The sequence below is a fragment of the Vipera ursinii genome (assembly GCF_947247035.1).
Source record: "Vipera ursinii genome assembly, chromosome: 1".
NCBI classification, from domain to species: Eukaryota; Metazoa; Chordata; class Lepidosauria; order Squamata; family Viperidae; genus Vipera; species Vipera ursinii.
In genome coordinates, this window is record NC_139512.1 from 82,912,261 (window position 1) to 82,931,564 (window position 19,304).

At 37.6% G+C, this 19,304-nt stretch overlaps 1 protein-coding gene across 1 annotated transcript; it reads left to right on the forward strand.

The window, feature by feature from the left end:
* Positions 1 to 401: 401 nt before the first annotated feature.
* On the forward strand, positions 402 to 18,628 carry COMMD9 (COMM domain containing 9). Its single transcript, XM_083356438.1, has 6 exons — positions 402 to 462; positions 1,290 to 1,415; positions 2,325 to 2,464; positions 3,520 to 3,554; positions 11,801 to 11,904; positions 16,914 to 18,628. Exons 1-6 carry the CDS (start codon positions 412 to 414, stop codon positions 17,052 to 17,054), a joined length of 597 nt encoding a protein of 198 aa, XP_083212564.1. The 5' UTR covers positions 402 to 411; the 3' UTR covers positions 17,055 to 18,628.
* The last annotated feature ends 676 nt before the right edge of the window (positions 18,629 to 19,304 follow it).

The window sequence follows — 19,304 nt, forward strand, 5'->3', positions numbered from 1 at the left end:
GGATAGCAGCAAAGAGATACAGAACACTTCTTTGCTGCCATCTAGGGCTGATTCAGATTTTTGGATCAACCCTCAGAACGAAAGCATACAGTATAAAATGGATAGATATTTCAAATAAATCGGCCAGCCAAAGAATAACTTTGAAACGTAAACAATCAATTCCCTTTGATTGCTTGCACTTCAGTTTTCGTAAGCCCCCACAAACAGTCATCTAAGATTTGGGGCGGTTCAGTCAGTGCATCCAGCTCAATTCATTCACCTATTCCTAGCAGCTCTAAGCCTCTTTCTAAGCCGGTTAGCATTAGACTACAATTCCCAGACTGCATAGCAGTCTCAGACCTTGCCACGTGACCCACGCTATTTTCTCTTCTTCCAGTGATATTTCGTATCTAATCACATGGGAAGGGAAATATGGCCGCATTGGATAGGGAAGTGTTTGCCTCGCTTCAGTTCTTACTGAAAGTAAGTGTGTGCTTATTTTAATATGGGGAAAACAGGATGCCGTGGAACAGCGATCAGCTGCAATCATTTTGCTCGAAAGCACATTTAAGTGACAGGGCACAGACATGTTCGTGCTTATGATTTATATCCGTGCTTCTTATTAACAAAGTGATGTCTAGTTTTGATCCCTTTTTCACCGTTGACAGGTGAGGCAGGGACATGGCTAAAAAAGAAAGCACTTTTCCTTCTCTTAGGCATTTGTAAATCTAAAGCTAAAACGTTCCATCAATAGTTAACACATTAATTAAAATTATATAACGGTTTTTCGGCGGGCTTATTATCTGAACGTCCTGAGACAAAAAAAAAAAACAACACAAAACGATGGGGAACAAGGCAAAAGCAAACCTGGTCCTTGTTCCTCTCCAACACCCAACTTTACTCTCCTTTCAAAAGATATTATTTGTTCACTCTCCTGGTCAAGCACTACATATTTATTATATCAAAATACAAGTTACTAGGTGCCTCAGGATGCATCAGTATGTTGCACACTATTATCGCTTGTAGGCTGTTTAGGGTTTTTGACAGCTGACTGCATCTCAGAGCTCTTCCTGTGCCATTTCTTAGATGCACTGTTTTATTCTTCTTTGCCTTGACTTTTTTGTGTTGCTCTTATTTGCATCTTCCATTTTTAATCACAACGTTTCAGGAAAAAAAGCTCTAGATTTAAAACCCCACAAAGCTCCAATCTTATTTCTTCTATTTCAGTTGAGGGAGCTGACATTTAGGTTTCTGGTACTTGTTGCACTACTTTTTTGTGAAGGATCACTATTTGTTTCTCTCCTTCAAAGGCTCCTTCAAAGAATGTTGTTCGGCAGTTATGCCGAGATTGCTTTTCTAGTTCAGGAATTATCTCCGAAAAACTCACAGAAAGTACCTGTTCCAATCTCTCAGTAACTCCCAATGAAGCAAATCAGGTAAGCTGCTGAAATATGTTCAAGATTCTATGAATACGTAAGGATACACAATATTTTACAGGAGAAAAGCATTTGTTTACAGCAGTACTTCTGAAGCAAATAAGAAGCACTCCAAGTTATAACAACAACAATAGCCAATTTGGCAAATTGGCAAAGTTATTGAAAATGTCAAAAAGTCAAGATTTTGTGGGACTTTCAAATCCAAACAGACAGACATCTGGCCGACAACATTGCCTGACGTCACTATTGTGGAAAAGAAAAAAGTGTGGTTCATTGATATTGGAATACTAGGTGATGCATGAATTGAAGAGAAACAACTAGAAAAAATATGAAATACCATGATCTGCAAATTGAAGTTGAGCAATTGTGGAGGAAGAAATCAATGGTTGTACCAATAGTAATAGGAACCCTTGGAGCAATACCCAAAGGGTTGCCTAGATACATGGAAAGTTTGAACTTATGAGACCTGAATATTTGACTTTGCAAAAAAAAAACACATTCAGAACTGCCTATATACTCAGACATTGCCTTAACAGCTCTTAAGTCAGTGGTCAGAACTTGAACTGTTAAGTTTTTAACAGTCCCAGACTGTGAATAAAATTGAAGATTAAATCTTAAATAAAAATATACTCAGACACTACCTTAATTGCTGTTAGGTCCTTGATTAGGACTTGCACTCTTAAGTTTTTACCAGTCTCAGACTGTATATCAAATTGAAGATTAACAACAAGAACAGTAATAATAAAGGAAAGATAAAGGATAAAGAATAAAAGCCTAATAGGGAACTGGACAGACATAGATTACATAAATTGATGTGTTTTGTTTCTTTAAAAATGCATAAAAGGCAAAAGAAGAAATGTTTTGTTAAATGCATTGTGAAATCCTTTATCTCTGTCATTGTTTTTACAGTTAATCCAGTCTTTGCATAACCTTACAAGGCACATCATTTACCATGGCCTAACGTCGCAAGAAGAAATTTTCTGTCTCTTTCCAGATGGATTTCACCAGAATCTTAAAAATCTTGTAACCAAGATAATCCTGGAAAATATGTATGTTTCAGGTTTCTAACTTTGGGCAGAGACAAAGGGATTCAGTTTGAAGCTCATGATAGACCATGACTTAAGAAAGTTAACTGAGATTTGATAGGTTAAACAATTGTTATGGCTGATGTATCATCTCTGGAAAATGAAAACAAGCAAAAACCTCCCTTAATGTTCTTCTATATAGTACCAGCCTGAGTTGAAATTGAAGGCAAGTCTCATGATTGTAAGTCTGAATTCTGACTGACTAGCTGCTATGCATCTATCTAGACCCATGATGTCAAGAAGCTACCAATGTTTGCAGTAACCACACATTATTTTGAAACACACACAAAGGTATTGTTTGTCACATAAGGGAAGTGCTTTTATTTCCATACCAAAGTATATACCCTTAGTCACTCCATACAAAAAGAGAAACTAATAAGTTCAAGGAACTTCTCTTCATCACCCCAGTTGTATGCATTATCAGATGCACGCTGAAGACATAACTTGCCTGTTGGCCACGTCTTCTTATGCCAGTCTTTTTCAGAATGTTGCCCTTAAGATTTGTTGGAGCTCCGGGTTTTAGAATTTCCTGCCAGCATAGCAATTGACACATTTCAGAGTTTATTATAAGATTCTATATTTTTCTATTCCAGGTCATGTAAGCCTTGCTTGAGCAACTGGATGTGATTTTTATAGTAAATTGGCCATAGTTATTTAGATTTTATCCATTGCCAATTTGCTGTTTCTTTCTGGGTGATTGTTTGTCACAGGATAACCCTGATTTCCCAGCTATAATATTACTACTGCAAGATGAATTCAGAAAAAAGCAACTTGTCACTCACAATAAACAAGAGACATTTGCAATTACTGAGCAAAAGAAATAATTTTGCAGACTATCACTTGTTGAAGCTGTAAGTGACACTGAAGTCCAATATGCATTAGATCTCTTCAGACTTGCTGGCCACAAAAACGTAGTTTGTGGAGTAAAACTAGTTTTGTGGAATAGGTTACTGCTTTCTGCTACTTTTCTGCCTTGCAAAGACAATTATATTTTTGAATATTCTCTTTCCTCTTTTTAGTTCTGCCTGGAGAAATGAAGCACAAGCCAGTCAAAGTGAGTAGCAGGATAATTGCTATATATAATATCACAGTTATATAACATGGCATGTCTGTATTTAATTTCACAGTTTAGGGCTATTTCACATAAAGCATGTGTCTAGCATAGAAATTGCTTCATAGATATGTCTGAAGCAAGCCTCAGTCTTTTTTGCCTATTGGAAAAGTCATGGATTCTTGTAGTATTTCTTTCAGTGTTATTATGCCCAATACAGAAATGAATAAGAAATTCTTTAAATTTAAATCCTTTAAATTCCATCTCTTTCTATAGGGGGTAAGTTATTACCCCCCACAGATAGGGCTCACAACTTGGGAGTCCTCTTAGATTCACAGCTTTCCTTGGAAGACCACATAACAGCTGTGACTAGGGGAGCCTTTGCCCAGGTTCACCTGGTTCGCCAATTACGGCCCTATCTAGACCGAGATGCCCTACGTACGGTCATTCATGCACTCGTGACCTCTCGTTTAGACTACTACAATGCTCTTTACATGGGGCTGCCCTTGAGGACCACTCGGAGGCTCCAACTGGTACAGAATGCAGCTGCGAGAGTTGTGTTGGGAGTCTCCCGATACTCCCATGTTACACCTCTACTCCGTGAGCTGCATTGGCTCCCTGTTGTCCTCCGGGTAAGATTCAAGGTGCTGGTAATGGTTTTCAAAGCCCTACATGGCATGGGTCCGGAGTACCTTAGGAATCACCTGCTGCCAGCGTCAACGTCCCTCCGTCCAGTGCACTCTCACAGAGAGGGCCTCCTAAGGGTTCCGCCGTTCGGAGAATGCCGTCTGGTGGCTCCCAGAGGGAGGGCGTTCTCTGTGAGCACGCCTGACCTATGGAACCATTTACCGGTTGAGCTCCGGATGGCTCCCGACCTTCGCTCCTTCCGAGGCGACCTAAAAACATATCTGTTTGAGCAATCTGGTCTGGTCTGACGGGTTCTGTTTTAATTATTGTTTTAAGATAACTATCTTCTGCATTTGGGCAAAATTAGGGTTAATTTGTTTTCAATATCTGTATTTGTGCATTCTGTTATTTATGTCACTGTTCACCGCCCTGAGTCCTTAGGGAGAAGGGCGGTATACAAATCAAATAAATAAATAAATAAATAAATTCTCCTCTTTCTCTTGAGGGTCTCATCCCATCCATTCTGCTATTCATTCTGTTAAGCAGATCATCTTAGTGTGTGTGTGTGTGTGTGTGTATATTCATTGAGTACGGTATCCATTCACTTTGGATCCTATTCTTGTTTTACCATACCTACTTATTAAATGCCCCCATTTCCAATGATCCAATTTTTTTCCTGAAATAACCAACTGTCATCTAACAAAATAGACAGAAGCATGCTCTTATACTCTGCCATTCTCCCCTATTTCAATATTAATTCCTTGCAACAGACAGCACATTACCCATTAGCTACATTTGCACTTCTTAATTTATTTCTGTCCATTTTCCTGTCTTTAGTAAATATCCTACCAAGGTACACAGATTGATCAACCTGCTCAGTTTTTACTTTTTATCATTTGCAATTGCTCATTTCTTTTTCCTTGTGAGAATCAACCATCTTGGTCATTAATTTTCATATAGCCTAATGTTTCCTATAGATTGTTTTGGTTTCAGCATACAACAGGGCAGTGGTGGTATACAAAAGTATGTGCATGTTCATCTCTAACCAACACACTCCAATATTTCTACAGGTATTCCTTATACATTTATCTATGTTCAGTGCTGAATCATTTTTAAGCATGTGTGCGTTATTTCTATTGGGTGTTGCTCTCATTACACACACCAATCAACCTTCAGTTCCCATTTTCAGCCAAATATTTGATAATGCAAGTCTATTCATATTATCATACAGTTCGACCAAATCCATAAATACACAGCAAGATTTTATTTCCCATACTGATGCATTTCCCAATGACTTTTTCTCACATCATACACTTCTCAGTAATATATCAGATTGATTCCTCTGTGAACCAAACCTTGATAAAGGCTTTTCTATATTTAGCAGGGTTGAGGACTCTCATTACAGTATCATTGTTGGCTTATTAAAGTTTTCTATTTTTTAGTATGCATTAAAATGACAGTATTTAAATGACATACAATTTCTTGCATTATTGTGTATCTTTCCTCCGGCCTAATTCTCGTGGGTGATAATACATTAACAATCCAGGAAAATACAATAGTGATGTGTCTTTAATATCAAACGTTTGTTAAACAAGAAATAAAATGCATTTGCTTATTTTCTACAAGGAAGTTATTTTTACAAGAATGTGCTGCTTTATGAATTTCAGTATTAATAGAGAGCTAGAGATTTTGATTCTCGTTTCATACTGTACATTTCCAAACCCAGGAACATTGCAGTGGCTTAGTCAAAGTCAGTTGGTGGTTTATCTATTTCAATATTATCTAGAAAAAACAATGTTCAAAGTATGTAAATTTATTTGACAGGCAGTATGTTCTGACAGCTCCTTTGTTCAGAAGTTCTGTATCTAAAAATTTCTTCCCCATCTTTCTTACTTGTCTCATTTCCTTAATTCTCACTAGGATCCTTTTATGTGTTATTAAATACTGAGCTGAGATGTTCTTTTGATCAAACTTTTTGCCTACTGAATGGAACTGTGGCATGGTGTTCTAATAATCATTTGCAAGAAGGAAATAAAAACAGATGGGGAAAGCAATTTAAATTAGCAGATGAGTCATGAATTGAGGCATTCATGAAACAGAGAGCAGTTTTGCTTCAAATTCAGGAACAAACTATCACTTTCTAGAGAATCTACTGAGCTGTTTGAGGTCAGTAATGGTTGTCCTCGGTTTGAAATGAAACAAAACCTAGTAAGTAAAACAATCCTGCCTGATCTGGTAGGATGGGTAGATATTGCTGTGTAGGCAAAGTGACAGACTTCTGGGAAAAATGGTGAACTGAATATGACAACCATGTTGACATGAAATGCTAAAGAATAGGCTAGATACTTGTAATTCCTCTCCAGACAAGGAGAAAACTAGAGATTTTCCACAAGTGCTGCATACATTTGCTCCTTGTGAGAAGGCCACAATGTACTTAAGAGTTCTGGGAGATGTGGGAATAGTTACTAACATTGGTTGTGATGAAGGGGGAAGTAATTTCTTTGTATTTTTCTTTTCTTTTTCTTTATTATACTCTTTATTTTTTCTTTGTTTTTTATTTTTGGTACTTTTTATTTTTTTCCTTTTATTCTTTTATTTTGCATTAGGTTTTATCTTTGTAGCTGTAATTTTTAATAACAAACACGCAAAACATACACATTACATAAAGATACCTTGAGAATATTCAGACAATATTTGCCAAACTAAAATGAACAAACAGGTGAATGGACTCTCACAGAAAAATGAGGAGCCGTTCTTTATTAAAACCAGTTAAGATGCTTTACTTTTATCAAGAAATAAATGGAATGTGGCTGGAAGTCAGTTGTAGTGCAAGAGAACAAGAAATGTTCTGAGGCCTGGTAAGACAGAGTGACTACTGAGAAGAATTAATTATTTTGAGTTGGAATTCTAATATAAAGCTATACATGTTTGTTAAATGTGTGAGAGAGGCAAAGGCCTGAGGCGAATATAGGAGGGGGAAAAATATTTTCCCCCTCCTCTCCTCTTATCCTTACCCTATCCCTTGAGAATACTTAATGGCTAAGAAAGAAAAAATTATCCACTTTCTCCATTTTTTGAGAACAAAATTTAGATCTTCAGCACAACTGATATCTTCTCCAGCCATTGCATGAGATATTTATGACAAGATTACACTAGGCAATGGTCATTAACTTTAAATGGAGATTAGATATTAGACTTTTGTAATGGTGATAAATAATTGATTGAATTGCCTCTTTTCACTTTATTGGAAGTGTTTGAAGCACAAAACACCTCAGTTCTGAGCTTGAAATGAGGTCATTGCAAGGTCTGAATACTTCTGAAATGGTGGGGAAATTGTGTTGAACTTAAATTGGGACGTTTTGAGCCTGAAACATTTTTATTTTGAACTGCTTTACACACCTGTCATTTTAGTTATACTTGTTTGGAAGCAAGTCATAGTGAGGTGAATTGGATTTCTTTTCAGTAAGCATGTATAGTATAGGGTAGTATTCTGAAGGAATATATAGGATTTCTTGCACTGTAAGCATCTGTGCTATTGCTGGGTTTTTGTTTTGGGGTGTTTTTTTTGCACCTTGACTTCATAAGTTCTAGTCTGCTACAAATAAAGTCAGCAGGATCTTCCAGAGCCATCCATCAAACAGAACTGTCCCTGGAGCTCTAGCAAATAGATGAGGCATCTGAAGGTTGCTATCTTATACACATGCCATTCATCAGTATGCTTTTGTTTACAGGCACCAAAACTGCAATTGTGTTCTTTCCATTAATTGGTTTTTGGAACTGTCTGGATCTTTGGCTGCCAAGTGAGCTGATGGTTGCTGCCTCTTTCTCAGGAAGCTTGACGTTGTAGACCACTAGAGCAGTTTCGGTGTGTGAACTAGACTATAGGTTAATTAAGCCAGGCTTGGGTGGAGGAAGATGGACGAGTGGATGGAGGATAAATGTAATCCTGTGTATTTTCAGTCCATTTTTAAAGATTCTCTGACATGACATAACTTGGAAATGTTACCATCAGGATTATTTCTAGGTTCTGCGCAGGTGCAGAGTTTTGTAATCCTTGTGGAATTTAAAATGCCAATTATCTCATTAGAAAGCTAGGTTTCTAATTAGATTCAATGAATCTTAGTTGAATTTTTAAAAATCGGGGTAGGGCTTTACAGGAAATTAACAAACAGAATGTTCACCACAATCTAACCCTTATTTCTTAGAGTTAGGACACAGCTGCCTTCTACTGTGCTTCTGAAGTTCTTTGTTCCTGGTCCTACTGTAATTCATTCTTTTCCTGACATGTAAGAATCCAATCAAAATGGATCACTCAATCTGGGTTCCCCTACTCCTGTGGGGGCAAACTGTAATGAGTAAAATTCTTGTGCTTTTTTTTAAGATGTCAAAAAGGAAGGTTTATCTAAACTTTGAGCCTTTCATGACAAATTGAACTGTCCTTAGTTCAGCCTTTTTTAATAACTTGTCAGTCTTGTCAGAATTATGAGGCAATGTCCTTCTCTGTGAGGCAACAAGTCCAAATACTGTATAGTGATCAATACAGAGAAAACAGTTTAACTTTTTGATACCAATAACAAATATTTAGAAATCAGCTCTATGCAGATATATAAAAGGGAAAAAAATCATGTGGATAATCTGAACAAAAATGTTAGAACTGTTCAGGACTAAATATGGATTTTGCATCAGAATTAAGAAAAATTTCTATAATTAGATTCAATAAAGTAAATAAAATTAAATGAGCAATATAAAGCCTATTCCTTGGCCTATTCACAGTAAAAATGCAGAATTCCATCACTACTGAGCCATTATAGTCTTCATTAAAATGTTTTATTTCTCTCTCTTTCCCTCTCCCCTCCCCCCACCAATATCTTTATTCCAAAAGTGTGCTGCATTTGTTTGTTTTCTCCAGGGAGGGAGATTTCTTTCTATGCATACCTACTTAGAAGGAAATCCCACTGATTTCAAACTTCAATTGCATGAAAGGAGTAATACATGCTTATTTATTTTGACCAACTCATTTTGCTTCCATATATTCAGAAAATTCTTGGCTGGATTGAACAGAGGGCGAAAGAGTCACAATGCGTATGATACAGAGCCACAGAAGAAGAAAAATATAACTTTCCTGAAATGGAAAGAAAAAAAAATAGCAAGTTACATTTCTTCATTCTAGATTTTCCCCCTATATTTTCAGTTTTGTTTCTAGGGCCATAAGGGGAAAAAATCTGTTTTAACGAGTTTTCAGCTGCCTCTGGAATATAGATAGTCTGTAACATGGAGTGATCAGCCTAGTGTCCTCTAAATTTTGTTGGACTACACCTCCCCCAATTCTTTGTCATTGGTTAATGGGTGTTGGTTGGAGACCCAGAAAGGTACCTTAGTGCTTAAGCATCTTGTAATTTAACTTATTACACGTAGTAGGATACAAAACCTAAGTGCTACTTTGTAAATAACAATTCTTCATATTTTGACATTCAAACAGGGGTTGCCTCCTTACATAATATTGTATGCCACTCTACATATGATGGTAGAAAAACAATCTAAGCAGTATGATTGTGCAATGAATCTGCATTATATTGAATGAAGCTATTGATCTGCCATTCTTTATTTAGTAATATTTTATTTAGTAATCTGGCGGGCCCGAGATAGAGGTTATTCCTCTATCCTGGTCCTATTAGATCTCTCAGCGGCTTTTGATACCATCGACCACGGTATCTTACCGCGTCGTCTTGAGGGGTTGGGAGTGGGAGGCACCATTCTGCGGTGGTTCTCCTACCTCTCGGACCGTTCGCAGACGGTGTTAGCAGGGGGGCAGAGGTCAAGCCCTAGGCCTCTTAGTTGTGGAGTACCTCAGGGATCGGTGCTCTCGCCCCTCCTGTTCAACATCTATATGAAGCCGCTGGGAGAGATCATCCGTGGCTTCGGGGTGAAATATCATCAATATGCTGATGATACCCAGCTATTCATCTCCACCCCGAACCAACCCAGTGATGCCCTCGATGTGATGTCCTGTTGCCTGGAAGCGGTACAGATCTGGATGGGAAAAAACAGGCTTCGACTCAACCTGGCCAAGACTGAGTGGCTCTACATACCGTCATCTCGTTTAGTCCAAGAGGTTCCATCTTTGACTATAGGAGGAGAGATGTTACCTCCCATTGATAGAGCACGCAACCTGGGCGTCCTCCTAGATTCACGACTCAGTTTTCAAGATCATATTGGAGTCGTGGCTAGGGGGGCATTTGCCCAGATTCGCCTAATATACCAATTGTGCCCCTTTCTGGACCAAGATGCCCTACGTACAGTCACCCACGCACTCGTTACCTCCTGTATAGACTACTGTAATGCTCTCTACATGGGGCTGCCCTTGAAGACCACCCGGAGGCTTCAGCTGGTGCAGAGTGCAGCTGCACGGGTTGTGATGGGAACACCCTGATACTCCCATATTACACCCCTCCTGCGTGAGCTGCATTGGCTACCGGTTGCCCTCCGGGTGAGATTTAAGGTGCTGGTACTTACCTTTAAAGCCCTACATGGCTTAGGCCCGGGATACTTGCAGGACCATCTCTGCCGGGAACAAATTCCCATCGCCCAGTACGCTCACACAGAGAAGGCCTCCTCAGGGTACCGTCAGCTAGGCAATGTCAGCTGGCGAACCCCAGGGGGAGGGCCTTCTCTGTGGGAGCGCCAGCCCTATGGAATCAGCTCCCCCCTTTGCTACGGATGGCCCAAAATCTCCAATCCTTTCGCCGCGGCCTCAAAACACTCCTATTCCACCAGGCTGACCTGGACTGACAGGCATTTTAATTAATTATATTTACAATTTTTAATTTATTTTTAGTTTTTAATTTTAATTTATTGCACAGATGATTTTAATTTTATTTTTATCTTAATTTCTGTACTTATTATATGTTTTGTTGTTAGCCGCCCTGAGTCCCTCGGGAGATAGGGCGGGATATAAATCCCATCAATAAATAAATAATAATCACTTCTATTCAGCTTTCAAGATTTCTGGCAAGGATCTTTTCTAACCCTTTAACTGAAAATCAACTTAGGAAATCATGAATATGAGACTCTGTACATATGTCCACCAATAAGTTATCCAATTAGTTGAATTTTATCCACTTACCGACTTTCTCTCTAGGGTTTAATGCAAATGTTTTTCACATCACATTCATAATCATTTTAGCTGGAGGTATCAATTAAGCCTAGATCTTGTATACGTAGAAAATCTACGTAATAGACTAGGTCAGAAATAGAAATAGAAATAGACTAGGTCAGCCTTGCCAAACTTGGTACCATCTGCTTGTTTTGAACTTCCAGTATGGCCACTTGCTGAGGATTATGGGTTTTACAGATGGATATATTTATAAGTGATAAATTGAGAAAAGTTGTTCTGGAGCTGTTTACTTTCAAGCTTTCATGAAGCATATTAATGTAAAGCAAGCCTTCTACAAAGTGTGGGTGAACTTCAGCTTTTATTTGGATAAACCTTTGAAAAATTCTGGAATTGTTTAGCAAAATTGGTGGTGGTTGCAAAGAACAGAAGTATGTGCTGAGAGGTAGAGTTCAGACTTGAGTGTATTCATTCACTGATTCCATTCCATTCCATGTCCTTTCAATTTCAGTTTCCCTCCCAAGGCTAGTAGATATGGATTGGAGAGTGGACATCAAGACATCTTCAGACAATATCAGCAAAATGGCTATTCCTACCTGCCTGCTTCAACTGAAGGTATTGTCAAATGGATTTTCATGCATTGTTATTTATTTGTTCTTAAAATGAGGTACACAGCTTTTCCTCTCCTGTGCAGATACACACACACACACGCACACATATACGTGTGTGTGTGTGTGTGTGTGTGTGTGTGTGTGTGTGTGTGTGTATATATACACACAAAGAGAGAGAGAGAGAGAGAGAGAGAGGGAACATGTCAGGATCATAGTATTTTATGAATAAATAGCACAGACCAAGTTAAACCAGTCTCAGAGCACTGCCCACGACTGTGTACCGTACATCCAGTGTATAAAGAGGTTCCCAAGTTACGGTTTTATGTATTTATTTATTTAATTTTTATTTATTTATTTATTTTATTTGCTCCCCATTTCATTTCATAACAACTCTGGGTGGCTTATAGCATTAAAAGCATTAAAATCATAAAAGGTAAATATTTATAAAATAACAAAAATGGAAATTACAATCAAAAATAGAATTATAGTTAAAAGATGGGGAGGAAAGGAGCAAGATGCACATGGTGGGGGAGGTGGGATTGCCTGTGTAAGTTCATTTTCCCGTGTGTCAGTGCTCACACCGCAAGCATCTACAAAACGTGGCTATGAGTTTTGCTGCCAGTGCATAAATTGTGTATATAAGTCAGGACTTGCATAACTTGAAGATGTGTAATAATCATCAGCCTTACCACCGCCTCATCTCATTATGCAGGCATTAATCCACTGGTTGATTGCTATAAGTTAAATCTGTTCTAATAATCAACTGGTGCCTGCAATTTAAATTTTGTAGAAAGTTTATGACCCCAAATTTCCATTTGTATGCTGTTCTTCCCATTGAAAATATTCCCTAAGCCACCACATATGATAGAAAGAGCCTGGTATTTGATGGCATTTCCAACATTTCATAGATCTGTCCTTAAACTTAGCTAGTCTTTCTGGAGACATATGCCATCAATAGAACATCTTGTACATATTTTCCTTATACGCTGTCGCCATTGTCAGTTTATAGTTTCTTTCCCATAATTGCTGCCATCTTATCTAATTCAATCGTATATCCAAAATTTCTTGACCATTTTATCATTGACTCCTTAACTTGCTCCTCCTCTAATTCCCTATATAATAAGTAGCTATACATTTTTTAATCCATTTTTCTTCAGTTCCCGTAAGTATTTCATCTAACTCTGTTCTCCCCAAATTAAAACCATCTATTTTAGCATCTTTTTCATATCTAGATTGTATTAGCATTCTCATGTACCAATGCATCTTTATTCCTTGTTCCTCTAATTGTTGTTTGGTTTTCAGCTTCCCTGTGTCTGTTAGTAGGTCTTTATATCTTATAATGTTTCCCATGTTAAACATATTGGAGCGTATTAACGCTTCCATAGTTGAGAGCCAATCTGGAATCCTCAAGTAATGCTTTCTCTTTATTTTCTCCCAAACCATCAGTAAAGAATTCCTGATATGATGTCTCTGGAAATAGCTGTGTATTCTATTTTTCCCATACCATATGAACGCATGCCATCCCAACTGTAAGTCATGTCCCTCTAATGTCAATAATCTAGTATTCCTCAGTAAGATCCATTATCTCATCCATGACATTGCTGCAGCCTAGTAATATAATTCCCAATTAGGTAAGCTAAACCCATCTCTGAGTCTTGCATCCTGTAACATTTTTAGATTAATCCTTGCCTTTTTCCCCTGCCAAATATATTTCAAAATTATTTTATTTAGCCCTTCAAAATATTTCTTTTCCAATCTTATTGGTATTGTTGAAAACAAAAACAACAATCATGGAATGTATTCATTTTGATTATTGCAATCCTACCCATTAATGATAGTTGTACCTTTTTTCATTTATCCAAATGTACTTAGATTTGTCTTTCAATTTATAATAGTTATTTTCTTTAATTGTTATACATCTTGCTGTCAGGTGAATCCCCAGATATTTTACCTTCTTTACAATCTGTATCTCTAATTTTCCCATCAATTCTTTTTTTGTTTTTCAGTAATATTTTTCACTAACATTTTTGTTTTATCTTTATTAATCTTCAAACCTGCTACCTCACCATATTTTTCGATTTGTTCTATTAATACAGGTCCTGTCTCTAGTGGCTCCTCCAAGATAACTACTAGATCATCTGCGAAAGCTTGTAGCTTATATTCTTCTCTCTTAACTTTCATACCTTTTATATCCTTATTCTGTCTTATACTTCTATTTAGTATCTCTAGTGCCAATACAAACAATAATGGGGATAAAGGGCATCCCTGCCTTGTTCCCTTCATAATATTAATCTTTTCAGTCATATCTCCATTAATCATTATTTTGGCTATTTGCTTATTGTAGATTGTTTTAATTACATTTATAAATTTCTCCCCAAAATCCATAATCTGTAGTTGTCTTATCATGAATTGCCAGTTCACATTATCGAATGCTTTCTGCGCATCCAAAAATATCAATGCCATGTTTTTCGGGATATGTTTCATAGTATTCTAATGTGTTTAATATAATTCACATATTGTCTCTAATCTGTCTTTTGGGCAGGAACCCATTTTGATCCAAATGTATAAATTCGTTTAGGAACTTTTTAAGTCTTTCGGCCATGATAGATGCGAATATTTTATAGTCCACATTCAGCAAGGAAATAGGTCTGTAGTTGTTTTCTGTATTTCCATTTCTTCCTTTGGTATCAGGGTAATAAGTGCTTCCGACCACGAATCTGGTATCTTAGCTTCAGAGAGGAGTTCATTATAGAGTTCCAGCATTACATTGCCTAACAGTTCCTGCAATATTTTATATAGTTCCACTGGTAGCCCATCTGGTCCTGGTGTTTTGCCATTCTTTTGTTTTTTAATTGCTTCTGTTAATTCCATCATTGTTATTTTCTCTTCTAGTAGCTTTTTAAATTTCTCCAGTACTTTAGGTATCTCTGGTTTTTCCAAGAATTGTTTTATCCTATCATCTGAAACTGCTTGTTGCTTATATAAATTCTCATAATATTCCCAAGTATTTTTTTTCTTTTCTTCATTCCAGTGTTGTAAAGTCCCCTCGGCATCTTCCAGTTGTTTAATCCATCTCTTCTCTTTCTCCTTTTTAATTTTATATGTCAACCATCTCCCTGGTTTGTTTGCATGTTCAAAAAAGGTTTGTTTAGCTGCCTTTATTTTCATTGCCACTTGTTCATTTTCTATTAAGTTCATTTTATGCTTGTTCAACTCCATTATTTTTTTTATCTTTTTGTTTTGTGTATCTTTCTGTAATTCTTTCTCAAGAGTCTTATATTCTTCCTCCAGTTTTTCCCTAATTTGTCTTTTCTGTTTATTCTTTTTCCCCATGTAAGATATAACAAAGGTCTATACCGTCCCCTATTAGCCATGAGTAATAATCATAAATGCCTTAATAAATGTCTGAGTCCTAAAACTGGTCTGGGGATGGAACTATGAATCCTCTGTCAAGCTATAGTACACTGATGGGAAGACTGCTTCTTTGGGTAGTTGTATATTGTGTAGGACAGTGATACAGTAAATTTCCTAGAGCTGTTTTTTGTTTCCTCTGGTCATTTTCCAAATGGCACTAAAAAAATTTGTAAAGTCAACATGACCAGAGGAAGGGGCAGAAAGTAAAAAGAAAATAGTATGTTTAAAGTGGTTTTGTCATACAAGTAGTCCTTGACCTTGCAACCACAAATATGAACTGGAAAACTTGTCATTTAAGTTAACTTAACCACATTTTACAACTTTTTTTGCCATGGTCATTAAGCGAACCACTGTGGTTACTGAGGCATCATATGACCTTGACTTACAATCTTCCCTGCTGGCTTACCCACTGACTTTGCTTATTGGAAGATGGCTGAGAAGGTCACAAATGTCAATCACAGGATGCTATCACCATAGCAACAAATGCCAAGCAATAGGACTTAGACTTACATACTGCACCATAGTGCTTTACAGACCTCTCTAAGTGGTTTACAGAGTCAGCGTATTGCCCCCAACAATCTGGTTCTTCCTTTTACCGACCTTGGAAGGATAGAAGGCTGAGTCTATTTCGAGCTGTCAGGATCGAATTTCAGACTGTGGGCAGAGTTAGCCTTCCATACTGCATTCTAACCACTGCGCCACCAGGGCACCGAATCACAACCATATAACTGCAGGGATGCTGCGTGGTGGGAGTGTAAGGGTGAGGATCAATCATAAATTACTTTTTTCAGTGCCATCATAAGTTTGAGTGATCACTAAACATAAATGGTTGTTAAGCAAGAACTACCTGTAGTATCTTCAGAAAACATAAATGGCTGGACCGAAAAGCCATATTTAGGTTTCATAAATAGTAACAAGATAGAAAATCCCTATGCTAGCTTTACTTCCAACCTCTTGTGTTGAGCTGGAACTTCTGAAGGGTGATTATACTCATGTCAGATTTCATCTGATCACTCTGTAGTCATTGAAAATACTCTAAGCATATTCAGCAAATCTCTGAATGTGGTTACTTGTATCACTCAGGTTTTAACAAACTTTAAGTTAATTGCCCAAAATATAAGCTTAAACCAATAGGATTTTAAATAGGAATGAGACTTTTCATGTTGATTTCAGTGGAACAGATGCCACCTAGCTAGGATCAATTGTACTGTTTGCATATCATCTCTATGATTATGACTTATGAAGAAGCACTTACGCAATGGTTAACAGCTACTGCAAAGGGAATGTATTGCATTACAATGAAACCACATTCAGACAACACAGAATATATATGGCAGCCTGACAAGGAAAGAGAAACCAGCTGTTTGACTTCTTCCAAGAAACTTGTCTAGCTTTTTTGGAGCAGGATTAGATTAAACCAAAATGGAGGGAAAATGAGTAGTAAGTAAAGACAAGACTGTTTGAGCTCTCTGGCCTATACTCCAGAATCAAATATTCTATCTGTTTTGGAGAAAGTGCAGTAATGAAGAAGCCATATATGCCTTGAGGGTATATTGCTTTTATATTTAGGATGGCTAAAAAACTCTGGTTTTCTTTCAGATTCAAGAAGATGCTGGCTTGTGTGGGAATAACTTTGCAACTTCTGCATTAACAGTAGAGCTGAACAAACAAACATTGGACACTATGCTGGATGGTCTAGGGAGGATTCGGGATCAGCTTTCTACAATTGCAAATAAATAATACACTAAGTAAAAAACAAAACAAAACCCTGTATCGGCCATTTGTATCCATAAAAATATTTCTTTCTACTGGTAACTTGAGTATGATATTTCATAAGGATTCATTTAGCCATGCTATTTTGTTTCACCACCTCAAGGGCTAAACAGAGTTTTAATAATCTAGATATTCTCAAAGAAGATTGTATTCTGGGTACACTGCCTAAAATAAGCTTATAATGTCAGTCAGGGCCTCAGTTTACATCTATTGCTACAGAAGTTAAAAACTGCGGTTAATAGGAAAGTTTTAACAAGAAAAAGGAGCAGCCGGTGTAGCAGATTATTATTATTTTAATCCCATTTATATCCCGCCCTTCTCCGAAGACTCAGGGCGGCTTACAAGCTTAGCAGTAGCCTTCATTCTATGTATATGCCTGCTTATTAGGGCTTTCACACACACCCCAAGCGGCATTATTACAAAGTCAGCTTAATTGCCCCCAACAATCTGGGTCCTCATTTTACCTACCTCGGAAGGATGGAAGGCTGAGTCAACCTTGAGCCTGGTGGGATGCGAACCTGCACTAATTGGAGGCAGCTGGTGTTACTTAAGGAGGCATTAGCCCACTGCTCCATCAAGGCTCTTCCCTGGACTAAAATTGCACCACACAAATGCAGATAATTAGATTAGCTTCCAATTCACACATACGTTTGAAAAAGATGTGCTGAGGAGCATGTCACTGGAGATATTTCCTCTTCACTGATGCATCATTTTTGACATAGGACACTGTGGGACAGTGTGTTTTGTCATTGCAGAATGTCATTTTTCAGTAAGCCAACTGTTGTTTGCCAAATAACTCCGAACTTTGTAAAAGCAAAAAATAAATAAAATAAAAATGGAAAGTGTCACTTCATACTGATTTTAACAAGAAATGAGAGCTGTTGGAATTTGGATATACAAAATAAAAGCCCTAATAGCAATTCTAAGTTCTTGTAGCAGCAGTGCCGTTGCAGCATGTATGAAATATTAAGATTTCATTAAAATACTTACATTCTAACAACTGAACTTTATCTATTTTCATTTATTTTAAGCAAATAATTTTTCACTCCAAGGTGCCATGAGAATAGATCTATTTTGCATTTTTTTTTTGTTTAACTAAGCCTTAAAGTTATATTCCCTCGGTATTTTCAATGATCCGGTTTCATGCTGTGATATTTATCCCATATTTTTCCTTGTGTGCATGAAGTGTGTATACATTTGGTTTTCTTTTCTCTCCTATGTGAGTGTTCACTGAACACTCACATAGCAATATCAGCAGAGAATACCTGGCTAGTTTCTACTCTGGAATCTTCCAGATGTGTTCCTACTTACATGAACTTTCCCCAACTTGGTGCTTAAGAAAACATCTGAAGTCATTCCTGGAGGCATCTGGATGATAGGATTGAAGCTAGCAATGCAGGAACAGCACAGTTTGCACCAGTCAGATCTATCGGAGCAGGGGAATTCCAATCTCAAGAGCGGAATAGAGTGGTCCAAAGTCTGTTGATTCAAATGGATGGGAAGAAGAGGCTTAAGATTTAAATCCCAAATCTGACATAAAAAGGGCTTTAATTTCTGATTTCCAGTAGGTAGATCTGGGTGTGGTGTGTTTTTTCTTATCAATAATAAAGCAACTTACCTAGAACTATCAAGTTTGTGAGCCTTTTAAAAAAGGTAAAGGTTCCCCCGCACATGCATGCTAGTCGTTTCCGACTCTAGGGGCCGGTGCTCATCTCCGTTTCAAAGCCGAAGAGCCAGCGCTTGTCCGAGGACGTCTCCGTGGTCATGTGGCCGGCATGACTAGACGCCAAAGGCACACGGAACGCTGTTACCTTCCCACCGGAGTGGTCCCTATTTTTCTACTTGCATTTTTTATGTGCTTTACCCAAATCCTTGAATGCGGAATCGTTTCCAGAAAAGCAGAGATGTATAATCATGCCTCGCCTGAGGTTTGAATTAGTAGCCGAATGGATAAATTCAGGATGATGAGGAATTGGAACTGAAGCATTAAATTCAACGCCCATTGGATATAGTTTCCACTGATTTTCAATGATAAATCCTCCCAATTAGAAGTACGGTAATTAAGGTTGCCTCCCAGCAGTATATGGTTTGAAACATCAACAAAAACACAAATCTCTATCTGGTTGGTGATATATGACCAGGGATTGTATCCTAAAAATAGTCTCTCTCCGCTCCTCTGTAGGATGTTAATTCCTGGCAGAAGTCATTGTTTGTACT

What these genes read in the sequence shown, in the direction of transcription:
- COMMD9 (XM_083356438.1), top strand. Translation starts at nt 412, where the DNA reads ATGGCCGCATTGGATAGGGAAGTGTTTGCCTCGCTTCAGTTCTTACTG. An exon ending in CGCTTCAGTTCTTACTGAAA is followed by an intron (nt 463 to 1,289) that starts GTAAGTGTGTGC and finishes TCTCCTTCAAAG; the next exon opens with GCTCCTTCAAAGAATGTTGT. An exon ending in CTCCCAATGAAGCAAATCAG is followed by an intron (nt 1,416 to 2,324) that starts GTAAGCTGCTGA and finishes TTGTTTTTACAG; the next exon opens with TTAATCCAGTCTTTGCATAA.